Source organism: Oncorhynchus clarkii, chromosome 11, assembly GCF_045791955.1.
Source record: "Oncorhynchus clarkii lewisi isolate Uvic-CL-2024 chromosome 11, UVic_Ocla_1.0, whole genome shotgun sequence".
NCBI classification, from domain to species: domain Eukaryota; kingdom Metazoa; phylum Chordata; class Actinopteri; order Salmoniformes; family Salmonidae; genus Oncorhynchus; species Oncorhynchus clarkii.
This window is the reverse complement of record NC_092157.1, coordinates 16,727,908-16,742,766: the sequence shown is the minus strand read 5'-3', so window position 1 is coordinate 16,742,766 and position 14,859 is coordinate 16,727,908. Positions and strand designations below refer to the sequence as shown.

Below are 14,859 nucleotides of genomic sequence, written 5' to 3'. Positions count from 1 at the left end.
GGGGGAGGGGAGTCGATTGAGAGGAGAGAACAGCGTATAGTGAAAAGAGGAGAAGAGAGGAGAGAACAGTATAGAGTGAAAAGAAGAGAAGATAACAGGATAAAGGGAAAAGAGGAGGAGAGAAGAGAACAGCATAGAATGAAAAGAGAAGAGAACAGCATAGTGAAAAGAAAGAACAGCATAGAGAAGAGGACAGTAGAGTGAAAAGAGGAGAAGATGAGAGAAGAGAACAGCATAGAGTGAACAGAGGAGAAGAGAGGAGAGAACAGCATAGAGTGAAAAGAGGAGAGAACAGCATAGAGTGAACAGAGGAGAAGAGAGGAGAGAACAGCATAGAATGAAAAGAGGAGAGAACAGCATAGAGTGAAGAGGAGAGAACAGCATAGAAGGAAAAGAGGAGAAGCGAGGAGAGGAGAGAACAGCATAGAGTGAAGAGGAGAGAACAGCATAGAATGAAGAGGAGAGAACAGCATAGAGTGAAAAGAGAAGAGAACAGCATAGAGTGAAAAGAGGAGAAGCGAGGAGAGAAGAGAACAGCATAGAGTGAAGAGGAGAGAACAGCATAGAGTGAAAAGAGAAGAGAACAGCATAGAATTAAAAGAGGAGAAGCGAGGAGAGAAGAGAACAGCATAGAGTGAAGAGGAGAGAACAGCATAGAGTGAAAAGAGAAGAGAACAGCATAGAGTGAAGAGGAGAGAACAGCATAGAATGAAGAGGAGAGAACAGCATAGAGTGAAGAGGAGAGAACAGCATAGAATGAAAAGAGGAGAAGCGAGGAGAGAAGAGAACAGCATAGAGTGAAGAGGAGAGAACAGCATAGAGTGAAAAGAGAAGAGAACAGCATAGAGTGAAGAGGAGAGAACAGCATAGAATGAAGAGGAGAGAACAGCATAGAGTGAAAAGAGAAGAGAACAGCATAGAGTGAAGAGGAGAGAACAGCATAGAATGATGAGGAGAGAACAGCATAGAATGAAAAGAGGAGAAGCGAGGAGAGAAGAGAACAGCATAGAGTGAACAGAGGAGAAGAGAGGAGAGAACAGCATAGAGTGAAAAGAGGAGAGAACAGCATAGAGTGAACAGAGGAGAACAGAGAAGAGAACAGCATAGAGTGAAGAGGAGAGAACAGCATAGAGTGAAAAGAGGAGAGAACAGCATAGAATGAACAGAGGAGAACAGAGAAGAGAACAGCATAAAGTGAAGAGGAGAGAACAGCATAGAGTGAAGAGGAGAGAACAGCATAGAATGAAAAGAGAAGAGAACAGCATAGAGTGAAGAGGAGAGAACAGCATAGAATGAAGAGGAGAGAACAGCATAGAATGAAAAGAGAAGAGAACAGCATAGAGTGAAGAGGAGAGAACAGCATAGAGTGAAAAGAGGAGAAGCGAGGAGAGGAGAGAACAGCAGAGTGAAAAGGAGAAGAGAGGAGAACAGCAGAGTGAAAAGAGGAGAGAACAGCATAGAGTGAAGAGGAGAGAACAGCATAGAATGAAGAGGAGAGAACAGCATAGAATGAAAATAGGAGAAGCGAGGAGAGGAGAGAACAGCATAGAGTGAAAAGAGGAGAAGCGAGGAGAGGAGAGAACAGCAGAGTGAAAAGGAGAAGAGAGGAGAACAGCAGAGTGAAAAGAGGAGAGAACAGCATAGAGTGAAGAGGAGAGAAAAGCATAGAATGAAGAGGAGAGAACAGCATAGAATGAAAAGAGGAGAAGCGAGGAGAGAAGAGAACAACATAGAGTGAACAGAGGAGAAGAGAGAGAGAGCATAGACAGCATAGAGTGAAGAGGAGAGAACAGCATAGAGTGAAGAGGAGAGAACAGCATAGAATGAAGAGGAGAGAACAGCATAGAACAGAGGAGAAGAGAGGAGAGAACAGCATAGAAGAGGAGAGAACAGCATAGAATGAAAAGAGGAGAAGCGAGGAGAGGAGAGAACAACAGAGTGAACAGAGGAGAAGAGAGGAGAGAACAGCATAGAATGAAAAGAGAAGAGAACAGCATAGAGTGAAGAGGAGAGAACAGCATAGAATGAAAAGAGGAGAAGCGAGGAGAGGAGAGAACAGCAGAGTGAAAAGGAGAAAAGAGGAGAACAGCAGAGTGAAAAGAGGAGAGAACAGCATAGAGTGAAAAGGAGAAGAGAGAACAGCATAGAATGAAAAGAGGAGAGGAGAGACAAGAGGATGAAATTCCAGTGATAAACTCATCCCAGCTGTGTTCTGTCTGACTCACAGATCATTCAGTAATTTACGAGTTTAATGTGATGATGAAGAATGTCTTTATACCATAACAACATTCACATGGCTGAGAGCGAGAGGGCGAGAGAGAAATAAAGAGAGATTCAGTCCTCACACAACCACTTCTGTCACATTAATTCCCTGGAAGGTTTGATTTAACAGCCTGAGATGGTCTTAAAGGAGTTGTGGTATTGTCCATGACAGGAGGGTGGGGAAAGGGAGTGAGAAAGAAAGAGAAGAGGGAGAGTGATAGTCTCAGATCTTTGAAAGTACCTCCTTTTTAACAGCTCATGTCATATCAACTCATACCCCAAAATGTTATTGACTCATTCTTGTAGTTGTGGACAAAGCATAAATGAGAGACAACCCACTCGGTTTGGAAATATTTTGAAGACAATATATATATGACATCCATCAGATCAGTCTGTTTTCACAGTTCTCCTCTTTCTTTTTCCCTTTTCCTGCTCCCTCCCTCTCCCTATTTCCTTTTCTCTCATTGGTTGACTGATACTAATGTACTGTATCTGGTACTGTACCGTATATTGGGAACTTCAGAGGAGTAGTACAAATGTTAGCCTTATTTGGACAAAAACAGAGATTCATCTTCAGATGTGTTTGTCTGAGATCCGTTTGTGTGTTTTGAAAGTGTGTGTGTGGGTCTGCGCCTCAGTACCAACATATTCATGTGTGACACACACGCAGTTTCCTGTTATGACATGATAATGTAAATATGGGAACCCACTGATGCTCTGAGTAGCCTCTATTCAGTTCCTACTTGTCCGCTAGAGCAGTGGTTACTGTTGAAAGTTGCAATAGTAGAATGCACAAGGTGCAACTTTTAAATTGGGTAGTGAATCATCACTTCCTCTTGTCATGTCAGTCATTACACACCTTAGAGCTATTTATAACTTGTCAGAAATGTCCAGATCAACTAGCCCATGTCAGCTAATGTTTTTTTAGCCCATAGATAGTTGTACATTTTCAGTCACTCAAATATCACATGAATATACATTAGACATGGCCAAATGTATAGAATTGCAAGAAAATTGCTTTAAATCTGCAAAATTGTATTTGCAACTTATGACAAAATATGTAGAATTGCAGAAAATAAACCTGCAAAATTCATTGGGGTGTTCCCCAATGCTGGAAGGGGGGCTCCAAGTGAAACATTTTGGGAACCCCTGCACTGGAAGCCCCCATTAGTGTTGAAAAACCTGTCCATAGAGTAGGGTTAGAAGTCAACCAAGATCTAAGGTCAGTTTAGCATTTCCAACGAAAGCATGTGAACCAATAACAGCACACCAATCAAAGCACTTTATTGCACCGTATAGTATGACATTGAGCCAATGGAAGGCTCTTATAAAAGTGTCCTTCTGATCTTTTCATCATGTGTACAAAACAGTCACACACACCTGTACCGTACAAAATCAACACTATTTACACACAATATATACATACGAACACACACACACCATGCAGTCTCTCTCACCTCTAGTTTCTGGACCAGGTTTAACCCTACCCACCAGACTCGTTTCTCTCCAACACACAGTCCGGGGCTGATAATGTCATCACCATTCTCCAGTACAGAATAACAAGCAAATAAATACACGTCATGATATGCATGTTTTTCATACATGGCATCACATTATAGCTCTCTGAGACAAAAGTAGCTGATGAATTAAATACAAATGAAATGTGTTGTGTTTTTAATGATCAAACTCAAAAGATGAATGTAAACAAAGCATAAGGAGCACTAAAATGTTTTTCACAGAAAAGTTATAACTGATAACATGCATATAAGATGCCATAAGTAATAACTTATGACTAACATTTAAAATAAATAAATAAACTGTGTCTCTCTCTGTTAGAACACTTCACTGTGGGTGTGTCTCTTTGTTAGAACATTTCACTGTGGGTGTGTCTCTTTGTTAGAACACTTCACTGTGGGTGTGTCTCTTTGTTAGAACACTTCATTGTGGGTGTCTCTTTGTTAGAACACTTCATTGTGGGTGTGTCTCTTTGTTAGAACACTTCACTGTGGGTGTGTCTCTGTTAGAACACCTCACTGTGGGTGTATCTCTTTGTTAGAACACTTCACTGTGGGTGTGTCTCTGTTAGAACACTTCACTGTGGGTGTGTCTCTGTTAGAACACTTCACTGTGGGTGTGTCTCTGTTAGAACACCTCACTGTGGGTGTGTCTCTGTTAGAACACTTCACTGTGGGTGTGTCTCTGTTATAACACCTCACTGTGGGTGTGTCTCTGTTAGAACACCTCACTGTGGGTGTGTCTCTGTTAGAACACTTCACTGTGGGTGTGTCTCTGTTAGAACACCTCACTGTGGGTGTGTCTCTGTTAGAACACTTCACTGTGGGTGTGTCTCTTTGTTAGAACACTTCACTGTGGGTGTGTCTCTGTTAGAACACTTCACTGTGGGTGTGTCTCTTTGTTAGAACACTTCACTGTGGGTGTGTCTCTGTTAGAACACTTCACTGTGGGTGTGTCTCTTTGTTAGAACACTTCACTGTGGGTGTGTCTCTGTTAGAACATTTCACTGTGGGTGTGTCTCTGTTAGATCACTTCACTGTGGGTGTGTCTCTGTTAGAACACTTCACTGTGGGTGTGTCTCTTTGTTAGAACACTTCACTGTGGGTGTGTCTCTGTTAGAACACTTCACTGTGGGTGTGTCTCTGTTAGAACACTTCACTGTGGGTGTGTCTGTTAGATCACTTCACTGTGGGTGTGTCTCTGTTAGAACACTTCACTGTGGGTGTGTCTCTTTGTTAGAACACTTCACTGTGGGTGTGTCTCTGTTAGAACACTTCACTGTGGGTGTGTCTCTGTTAGAACACTTCACTGTGGGTGTGTCTCTTTGTTAGAACACTTCACTGTGGGTGTGTCTCTGTTATAACACTTCACTGTGGGTGTGTCTCTGTTAGAACACTTCACTGTGGGTGTATCTCAAATACCACCTGATTCCCTACACGGAGTCCTACTTGTCCTAAGTAGTGTACTATAAAGGAAATAGGGCCATTTAGAAAGCATTATGTCTCTGGTCCAGAGCTGGGTTTTACAACTCCTTGCAACTACATTTCCACCCTGCTACTTACTGGGCTCTCTGCTTAGCAGAATCACATATTACCATAATCATATGCGTACAATGTTTAAACAATGTGGGATAGAAACAATGGTTTACTTCTAACGGATTCACTTGGCATTTAGGAGTCAATGGGTTTTAGGAAACAAATTGAGAATGTGATTCTAATAAGAGGAGTGCACTGCATTGCGCGGCGCACACACGCACACACACACACACGCGCACACATGTACACAGGGTGTGGGTGGAGAGAGCTGTAAAACAGGGCTAGTCCTCAGTGTGTTTCAGTTGTCTCTCCATATAGATTATGTTTATATACAATATTTATATTTATACACTAATCTGAACCCCCTGTCTTCTTCTGACAATATACTTTAATAACTTTAATATTTTTAATGTCTATTTCATCAAGAAAACAGATATGTTCAGGGATATTTTCTCTCTCTCTCCTAACAACAACTACTAGTGGTCCAGTCAGTCTTCCTGTCTATCGATACACAGTGTTCCCTTAAGGTTTGGTACAGTGACTTCCTGTCTATCGATACAGTGTTCCCTTAAGGTTTTGTACAGTGACTTCCTGTCTATCGATACACAGTGTTCCCTTAAGGTTTTGTACAGTGACTTCCTGTCTATCGATACACAGTGTTCCCTTAAGGTTTTGTACAGTGACTTCCTGTCTATCGATACACAGTGTTCCCTTAAGGTTTTGTACAGTGACTTCCTGTCTATCGATACACAGTGTTCCCTTAAGGTTTTGTACAGTGACTTCCTGTCTAGGTGTCAGGTTTAACCGGGGGTGCAGAAACAGCCATACCTCCACCACAGCACAACTAAAGGATCAGACAACTGGCACCACACCATATGACCATGTGCAGATTCAAAAATACAGTACGTCTTGATTTAAAATGAACACTAGCGATATACAAGCACATATCCATACACACGCATGCTAACACACACATACACACACATCCCCCTCACTCAGGTCCACCCCCCCAGGATGGGGCGTCTGGGTTACATGTTATAAGCCACGTAGATGGGGTCGAGCTGGTCCTGTAGGAAGCCGTCCCGGAGGTGCATGCGCTGCTTCTCCCCGCGAGAGTTGATGGGGATCACCCCGATGTCCGTTACTACGACGACCCCAACGATGAGGTAATGCTCCTCCAGCACCGCCTTGGTCACCATGGGAACCAGGTCCAGGGCTTCCTGCTCCGAGCCTTCTAGTTCTATTACGACTACCAGCAGGTTAGTCCAGGGAAACACCGCACTGTGGCACACACACACACACGTACACGCGTACACACACACACACACACGTCATTTACAACTATAGTGATTATACCTTAATTAAGAATTGAAATAGAAACAGCTGTTTTAGGTGTGTATAGCAGCGTACCACTCCATGATGTTCTTGTGCGTCCTGATGACGGAGGTCTCTATGTCTATAGGATGGTACCTCATCCCCCTCAGCTCCATGGCCTCCTCCAACGCGCCCACAACATACAGAGCATCATGTCTCTCTGGGGAGGAAACAGAGAGAAAGGGTGAGTGTGTTTGTTAGTGTGTGTGTGTGTGTGTGTGTGTGTGTGTGTGTGTGTGTGTGTGTGTATATACCTCCGCTGGCATCGGTGAGTTCAGTACGTCGTAAGAAGCCCAGGTATCCGGTGCGAGCCCAGACGGTGGACGTGTCTCCGAAGCTGAGTCTGGAGGTGAAGTGATCAGACTGAAGGACCTCCTCTCCATAACCACTGTAATATCCACTGCCATTATGGGCACTGTGCACCCAGATCTAGAGAGGGGGAAGAGACAGAGAATTTAATTTAAATCATCTTTGTTGGGGCAACATAAAATCAGGAAACAATATCATTAAATCAATTAGTGTGTATGTGTGTGTGCTGACCTCTCCTAGGTGGGAGTCTCCCAGCGGTCCCTTGGTCTCTGGGTTGGCAATGATGATGCGGACGCCAGGTAAGATCTGAAACAGTCACCATGGTTACGCTACAATGCTTCCATCTCCAGGTCCACATACGGCATATACTGCAGCCTATGAGGCATTCTGGTCTATGTGTAGAGAGCTGCAGCCGAACCACCCAGTGAACCACAGACAGGAGAGAAGCTGAGTCTAAGGACTCAACAGTCATGAAGCTTAATGATTGTAAATGTTCAAACATGGCCCAGGACCCACCTTTCCTGACTCCATGAGAGGGAGACTGTGAGGAGAACCTCTCTCCACCAACCGCACCCTGAGAGAAACAAAAAACACTGTTATACAAGTTGATTGGTTGATTGATCTGATTGGTTGTTGCTGTGATTGACCGGCAAACATACCTATCATGCCGCAGAGCTCTCATGTCCACGTACACTGTAGTGGGATCCGGCCCAGAGGTTCCCTGTAACCAATCACAGCACAGAGTGACCATGTTATCACACACAAACAAACATGTACAGTACATAAACACGTACACACACACACACACACACACACACACACACACACACACACACACACACACACACACACACACACACACACACACACACACACACACACACACACACACACACACCTGTAGACAGATAGCCAGGTTGACCCTACAGCCGAATGCTGTGCTGACAGATCGGGGGTGCAGGCCCAGGTCTTTAAACAGCTTGGAGAAGGAGTGTGTTAGAGACATCCTGGGTCTCTCCTCTGCTACCACAACACACGCCCTCACACGGGACAGGTCCAGGCCCCGTGCCTGGAGAGGAAGTGGAGGGGTGTGAAGAGAAGGAGAGAGTGGGGTGAAGAGGAGGAGAGATGGGGTGAAGAGGAGGTGTGAGGGGTGAAGGGAGGAGAGAATGAGGTGAAGTGGAGGAGAGAGTGGGATGAAGAGGAGGAGAGAGTAAGGTGAAGAGGAGGAGAGAGTGGGGTGAAGAGGAGGAGAGAGTAAGGTGAAGAGGAGGAGAGAGTGGGGTGAAGAGGAGGAGAGAGTGGGGTGAAGAGGAGGAGAGAGTGGGGTGAAGAGGAGGAGAGAGTGGGGTGAAGAGGAGGAGAGAGTGGGGTGAAGAGGAGTTGAGAGTGGGGTGAAGAGGAGGAGAGAGTGGGGTGAAGAGGAGGAGAGAGTGGGGTGAAGTGGAGGAGAGAGTGGGGTGAAGAGGAGGAGAGAGTGGGGTGAAGAGGAGGTGTGAGGGGTGAAGAGGAGGAGAGAGTGGGGTGAAGAGGAGGTGTGAGGGGTGAAGAGGAGGAGAGAATGAGGTGAAGTGGAGGAGAGAGTGGGGTGAAGAGGTGAGAGTGGGGTGAAGAGGAGGAGAGAGTGGGGTGAAGAGGAGGAGAGAATGGGGTGAAGAGGAGGAGAGAGTGGGGTGAAGAGGAGGAGAGAGTGGGGTGAAGAGGAGGAGAGATGGGGTGAAGAGGAGGAGAGAGTGGGGTGAAGAGGAGGAGAGAGTGGGGTGAAGAGGAGGAGAGAGTGGGGTGAGGAGGAGGAGAGAGTGGGGTGAGGAGGAGGAGAGAGTGGGGTGAAGAGGAGGAGAGAGTGGGGTGAAGAGGAGGAGAGAGTGGGGTGAAGAGGAGGAGAGAGTGGGGTGAAGAGGAGGAGAGAGTGGGGTGAAGGGGAGGAGAGATGGGGTGAAGAGGAGGAGACAGTGGGGTGAAGAGGAGGAGAGAGTGGGGTGAACAGGAGGAGAGATGGGGTGAAGAGAAGTTAACTTTAAATACACAACATTTCAATCCTTACCTCCCTCTCATCCCACCCTCATCCTACTGATGGCTATATAAAGCTGTTGTTTGTTCCTGGATCTGTTCCCTATGTGTTTCTCTCAGTGAGTCAGCTCCTAGTTTCCATGGCAATTTCCATTGGTGAAAGTTAACCTCTTAAAATAAACTCAGTCTGTCGATCAGCAACCAATCAGACAACACCTCAGGCCACAAACACACTGTTTACTGAGTCAATTCAAAGAGCACTTGATTTAGTTCTCTCTGCGTGTGGAATGTGTTTGTTTATGTGTGTGTGTGTGTGTTTGTGTACCTTCAGTGCCTCTGTCTGCAGGCCCAGTCCTTTAGTGCAGAGCTCCATGACGCTGTAGGAACAGAAGGTGTCTCTGACTCGTAGCTGGCTGACAGCGAGCAGCCACAGCGCTGGGTTAGACTCCAACTCTACTGGAGGGATCAGGATAGACTGGTGGCCACTATACACACTGGAGAGTTAGAGGTTAGAAAGGGAAGTCAATTGTTGGACATTGAAACAGTTGTTTAACAGGTGTGTGTGTGTGTGTGTACCTGCAGAGACACCAGAGGACGAAGCCCAGGCCACAGTAGGGGTCGAGACAGATGGCTACCTCTCTGGAGGGATAGAGTTCACACTGCAGCTTCACCGATCGGCAGAACGCTCCCACCGCATTATGGGACATCTACACACACACCCACGAAACATGTCAGACACTAGGCATAGCAAGGGATAGAGGTCAGGGATGGAGGTCAGAGGTTAGGGGTTAATGTTACCTGTACTCCAGCCAGCATGCCAGTAGTGGACACACTGAAGTCCAGATAGGCCAGGGCATCAGGGTTACAGGGCTTATATAGAGCTGGAGGCTTCTTCTTTGGCAGGTCATCTGAAAACATAAAATAATATTCAGTTATACACCAGTACAAACAACCAGCTAACAGCCTGACAGATACACTGTATGTGGTCAGAGCTGACCTGTGTCCAGGACGGGAGGCCAGTTCCTGATGTCCACTGTGGCGACCGCCTCCTTCGACCGCAGCAGCTTACAGATGACCGCTGTGGTCATCACACAGGCCGAACGACTGACCTAGAAGGACAGAGAGATGGATGAAGGGACAGAGTGATGATGAAGGGACAGAGTGATGATGAAGGGACAGAGAGATGATGAAGGGACAGAGAGATGATGAAGGGACAGAGAGATGATGAAGGGACAGAGAGATGATGAAGGGACAGAGTGATGATGAAGGGACAGAGAGATGATGAAGGGACAGAGATGATGAAGGGACAGAGAGATGATGAACGGACAGAGAGATGGATGAAGGGACAGAGAGATGATGAAGGGACAGAGAGATGATGAAGGGACAGAGAGATGATGAAGGGACAGAGATGATGAAGGGACAGAGAGATGATGAACGGACAGAGAGATGAAGGGACAGAGATGATGAAGGGACAGAGAGGTGATGACAGGACAGAGATGATGAAGGGACAGAGTGATGATGAAGGGACAGAGAGATGATGAAGGGATAGAGATGATGAAGGGACAGAGATGATGAAGGGACAGAGAGATGATGAAGGGACAGAGAGATGATGAAGGGACAGAGAGATGATGAAGGGACAGAGATGATGATGAAGGGACAGAGATGATGAAGGGACAGAGATGATGAAGGGACAGAGAGGTGATGACGGGACAGAGATGATGAAGGGACAGAGTGATGATGAAGGGACAGAGAGATGATGAAGGGACAGAGATGATGAAGGGACAGAGATGATGAAGAAGGGACAGAGATGATGAAGGGACAGAGATGATGAAGAAGGGACAGAGAGATGAAGAAGGGACAGAGATGATGAAGAAGGGACAGAGATGATGAAGGGACAGAGTGATGATGAAGGGACAGAGAGATGATGAAGGGACAGAGATGATGAAGGGACAGAGAGATGAAGAAGGGACAGATGATGAAGGGACAGAGAGATGATGAAGGGACAGAGAGATGATGAAGGGACAGAGATGATGAAGGGACAGAGAGATGAAGAAGGGACAGAGAGATGATGAAGGGACAGAGATGATGAAGAAGGGACAGAGAGATGAAGAAGGGACAGAGATGATGAAGGGACAGAGAGATGAAGGGACAGAGAGATGAAGGGACAGAGATGATGAAGGGACAGAGAGATGAAGAAGGGACAGATGATGAAGGGACAGAGAGATGATGAAGGGACAGAGAGATGATGAAGGGACAGAGAGATGATGAAGGGACAGAGAGATGGATGAAGGGACAGAGAGGATGAAGGGACAGAGAGATGATGAAGGGACAGAGAGATGATGAAGGGACAGAGATGATGAAGGGACAGAATGATGATGAAGGGACAGAGAGATGATGAAGGGACAGAAAGACGATGAAGGGACAGAGAGATGATGAAGGGACAGAGTGATGATGAAGGGACAGAGAGATGATGAAGGGACAGAGAGATGATGAAGGGACAGAGATGATGAAGGGACAGAGTGATGATGAAGGGACAGAGAGATGATGAAGGGACGGAGAGATAGAATGCTACTGCATCTTTATCTTCTACCCCCTCTCAACCAGTTGACCGGGCATTATTGACCCCTAGTTGACCTCAGTGTTTGACCTCTCACCTCTACGATCATCTTGACTGTGGGCAGTGTGGTTGAGATATTCTGTGGGTGGGGCGGTCTGACAGTGATAGGAACACAGCCAGCATAAAGGCAACCGTAGAATGCTGCGATCAAGTCTATACCTGCAACACACAAAGGAGTGAGGAGTGTATTTACGGGTACATGCTACCTGAGTGTGTGTGTGTGTGTGTATGTGAGGGTACAGGCTAACTGAGTGTGTGTGTATGTGGGGGTACAGGCTAACTGAGTGTGTGTGTATGTGGGGGTACAGGCTAACTGAGTGTGTGTGTGTGTGTGTGGGGGGGGGGGGGTATATGCTAACTGAGTGAGTGTGTTTGTGTGTGTGGGGGTACAGGCTAACTGAGTGTGTGTGTATGTGGGGGTACAGGCTAACTGAGTGTGTGTGTGTGTGTGGGGGGGGGGGGGGGTACATGCTAAGTGAGTGTGTGTTACCTGGTGGGTAGACCAGTGCTATGTGGTCTCCCTCCTGTAGTCCTCCTCTCTCCAGCAGCAGGGCAGCAACTCTCTCCGCCCTCTTATGGAGCTGAAGACAGGTCAGAGAACTAGACACCAGCCCCTAGAGGGAGAGAGAGATAGAGAGAGCAATCATAACAGAATCCTTCAAAAATGATAATGTGTGTGTGTGTGTGTGTGTGTGTGTGTGTGTGTGTGTGTGTGTGAGTGAGTGAGTGAGTGAGTGAGTGAGTGAGTGTATGTTACCCGGGAGCTGAGCAGTGTGTAGAGGATGTGGTCAGGCGTCGTCTGAGATCTCCATTGCAGCACCTCTGACAGGAACAGGAACTACAGGACACACGACAGGATATGATATCACAGACACTAACATAATAATAATCCATCTCAAGCCATATTTCTGTGGCAATGGAATGACGTGTTACCTGGTCGTTGTCATCAGTCTGTCCCAGGTCTCTGCCGCTGGCCATAGCGATCCTCTTCCCAGACACCAGATTCCCCACCATCACAGAGGCAGGACCAATCTCTACAACACACACATACACAAACAAGGTAAAAGATGTGTCCAAAACGTTATTTGAATTAACAGTGACATTTACAACAAGAAGGTTGTATGTTCTTCATCGTTCACTAAATCACCTCTGCTAAACACATGCTGTCTCTCTCTAGCTCTGTCTCTAGGTCCCTCTCACTCTCTCTGTCTCTCTCTAGCTCCGTCTCTAGGTCCCTCTCACTCTCTCTGTCTCTCTCTAGCCCCGTCTCTAGGTCCCCCTCTCTCTCTCTGTCTCTAGATCCCTCTCACTCTCTGTCTCTCTCTAGCTCCGTCTCTAGGTCCCTCTCTCTGTCTCCCACTAGCTCCGTCTCTAGATCCCTCTCTCTGTCTCCTCTAGCTCCATCTCTAGATACCTCTCACTCTCTCTGTCTCTCTCTAGCTCCGTCTCTAGGTCCCTCTCACTCTCTCTGTCTCTCTCTAGCTGTCTCTAAATCCCTCTCACTCTCTCAGTCTCTCTCTAGCTCCGTCTCTAGATCCCTCTCACTCTCTCTGTCTCTCTCTAGCTCCGTCTCTAGGTCCCTCTCACTCTCTCAGTCTCTCTCTAGCTCCGTCTCTAGATCCCTCTCACTCTTTCTGTCTCTCTCTAGCTCCGTTTCTAGATCCCTCTCACTCTCTCTGTCTCTCTCTAACTCCGTCTCTAGGTCCCTCTCAGTCTCTCTGTCTCCCTCTAGCTCAGTCTCTAGGTCCCCCCTCTCTCTCTGTCTCTAGATCCCTCTCACTCTCTCTGTCTCTCTCTAGCTCCGTCTCTAGGTCCCCATCTCTCTCTCTGTCTCTAGATCCCTCTCACTCTCTCTGTCTCTCTCTAGCTCCGTCTCTAGGTCCCCCTCTCTGTCTCTCTCTAGCTCCGCCTCTAGGTCCCTCTCTCAATCTCTCTGTCTCTCTCTAGCTGTCTCTAGATCCCTCTCACTCTCACTGTCTCTCTCTAGCTGTCTCTAGATCCCTCTCACTCTCTCAGTCTCTCTCTAGCCCTGTCTCTAGGTCCCTCTCACTCTCTCTGTCTCTCTCTAGCTCCGTCTCTAGGTCCCTCTCACTCTCTCTGTCTCTAGATCCCTCTCACTCTCTGTCTCTCTCTAGCTCCTTCTCTAGGTCCCTCTCACTGTCTCTCTCTAGCTGTCTCTAGGTCTCTCGCTCTGTCTCTCTCTAGCTCTGTCTCTAGGTCCCTCTCACTGTCTCTCTCTAGCTCTGTCTCTAGGTCCCTCTCACTGTCTCTCTCTAGCTCCGTCTCTAGGTCCTTCTCACTCTCTAGCGCTCTCTGTGTCTCAGTCTCTCTCTCTCTGCCTCTCTCTAGCTCTGTCTCTAGGTCCCTCTCTCAATTCAATTCAATTCAATTCAAGGGGCTTTATTGGCAGGTGAAACGTGTTAACATTGCCAAAGCAAGTGAGGTAGATAATCTCTCTCTCTCTCTGTCTCGGTCTCTCTCTCACTCACTCCCTCTCACTCCCTCTCTGCCTCTCTAGCTCTGTCTCCAGGTCTCTCTCTCACTCACTACCTCTCACTCCCTCTGCCTCTCTAGCTCTGTCTCCAGGTCTCTCTCTTTCTGTCCCTCTCTCTCTCACTGTCTCTCTCTCTCTATTTTTCTCTGTCTGTCTCACCTGGTTGTTTCTGTCGTGGTTTGGGCAGGTTGGTAACACAGGTGTGAGGACACATGAGTACGTTACAGGGGTGCAGCCCCCCCTCCAGGTACAGCTGTTTGGTCTCAGACAGGTGTATACCCCCCAGGGGGGTCTTAGGGAGGGTGTTGGCTGGAACTAACCCCAGGCAGAACACACCCACACCATGGATACTGTCTATCGCCTGTCAATCACACACACACAGAGGAGGAGTCAAGAGATCATGAACAAAAAAAACTCTGCTGTCAGTTCAAAAGTAGTGTAAAAAACTGATGAGTGCAAAAATTGTACAGGTCTGTGTTCTGGTTGCATTATGGTCGTACTGTGGTCGTGTTGAGGTAGTTTTACCTGCATTGTGGTCGTACTGTGGTCGTGTTGAGGTGGTGTTAGATGCATTATGGTCGTACTGTGGTCGTGTTGAGGTAGTGTTACCCACATTATGGTTGTGTTGAGGTAGTGTTACCCACATTATGATCGTACTGTGGTCGTGTTGAGGTAGTATTACCTACATTATGGTCGTGATGAGGTAGTGTTACGTACATTATGGTCGTGTTGAGGTAGTGTTA

At 46.9% G+C, this 14,859-nt stretch overlaps 1 protein-coding gene across 1 annotated transcript in view; it reads right to left on the bottom strand.

Moving 5' to 3' along the window:
• Nucleotides 1-3,531: 3,531 nt before the first annotated feature.
• Nucleotides 3,532-14,859, bottom strand: part of LOC139420291 (disco-interacting protein 2 homolog C-like) — a 31,604-nt gene continuing 20,276 nt past the window's right edge. The window contains exons 22-37 of the mRNA XM_071170205.1: nucleotides 14,276-14,477; nucleotides 12,556-12,656; nucleotides 12,380-12,460; nucleotides 12,113-12,236; nucleotides 11,660-11,781; nucleotides 10,003-10,114; nucleotides 9,804-9,913; nucleotides 9,582-9,712; nucleotides 9,331-9,499; nucleotides 7,894-8,064; nucleotides 7,655-7,716; nucleotides 7,512-7,569; nucleotides 7,227-7,301; nucleotides 6,941-7,115; nucleotides 6,723-6,846; nucleotides 3,532-6,593 (exon numbers count right to left, since the gene is read on the bottom strand). Of these exons, the coding sequence (XP_071026306.1) occupies nucleotides 6,341-6,593; nucleotides 6,723-6,846; nucleotides 6,941-7,115; nucleotides 7,227-7,301; nucleotides 7,512-7,569; nucleotides 7,655-7,716; nucleotides 7,894-8,064; nucleotides 9,331-9,499; nucleotides 9,582-9,712; nucleotides 9,804-9,913; nucleotides 10,003-10,114; nucleotides 11,660-11,781; nucleotides 12,113-12,236; nucleotides 12,380-12,460; nucleotides 12,556-12,656; nucleotides 14,276-14,477 (2,070 nt within the window). The 3' untranslated portion in view covers nucleotides 3,532-6,340. The remainder of the gene's footprint in view (nucleotides 6,594-6,722; nucleotides 6,847-6,940; nucleotides 7,116-7,226; nucleotides 7,302-7,511; nucleotides 7,570-7,654; nucleotides 7,717-7,893; nucleotides 8,065-9,330; nucleotides 9,500-9,581; nucleotides 9,713-9,803; nucleotides 9,914-10,002; nucleotides 10,115-11,659; nucleotides 11,782-12,112; nucleotides 12,237-12,379; nucleotides 12,461-12,555; nucleotides 12,657-14,275; nucleotides 14,478-14,859) is intronic.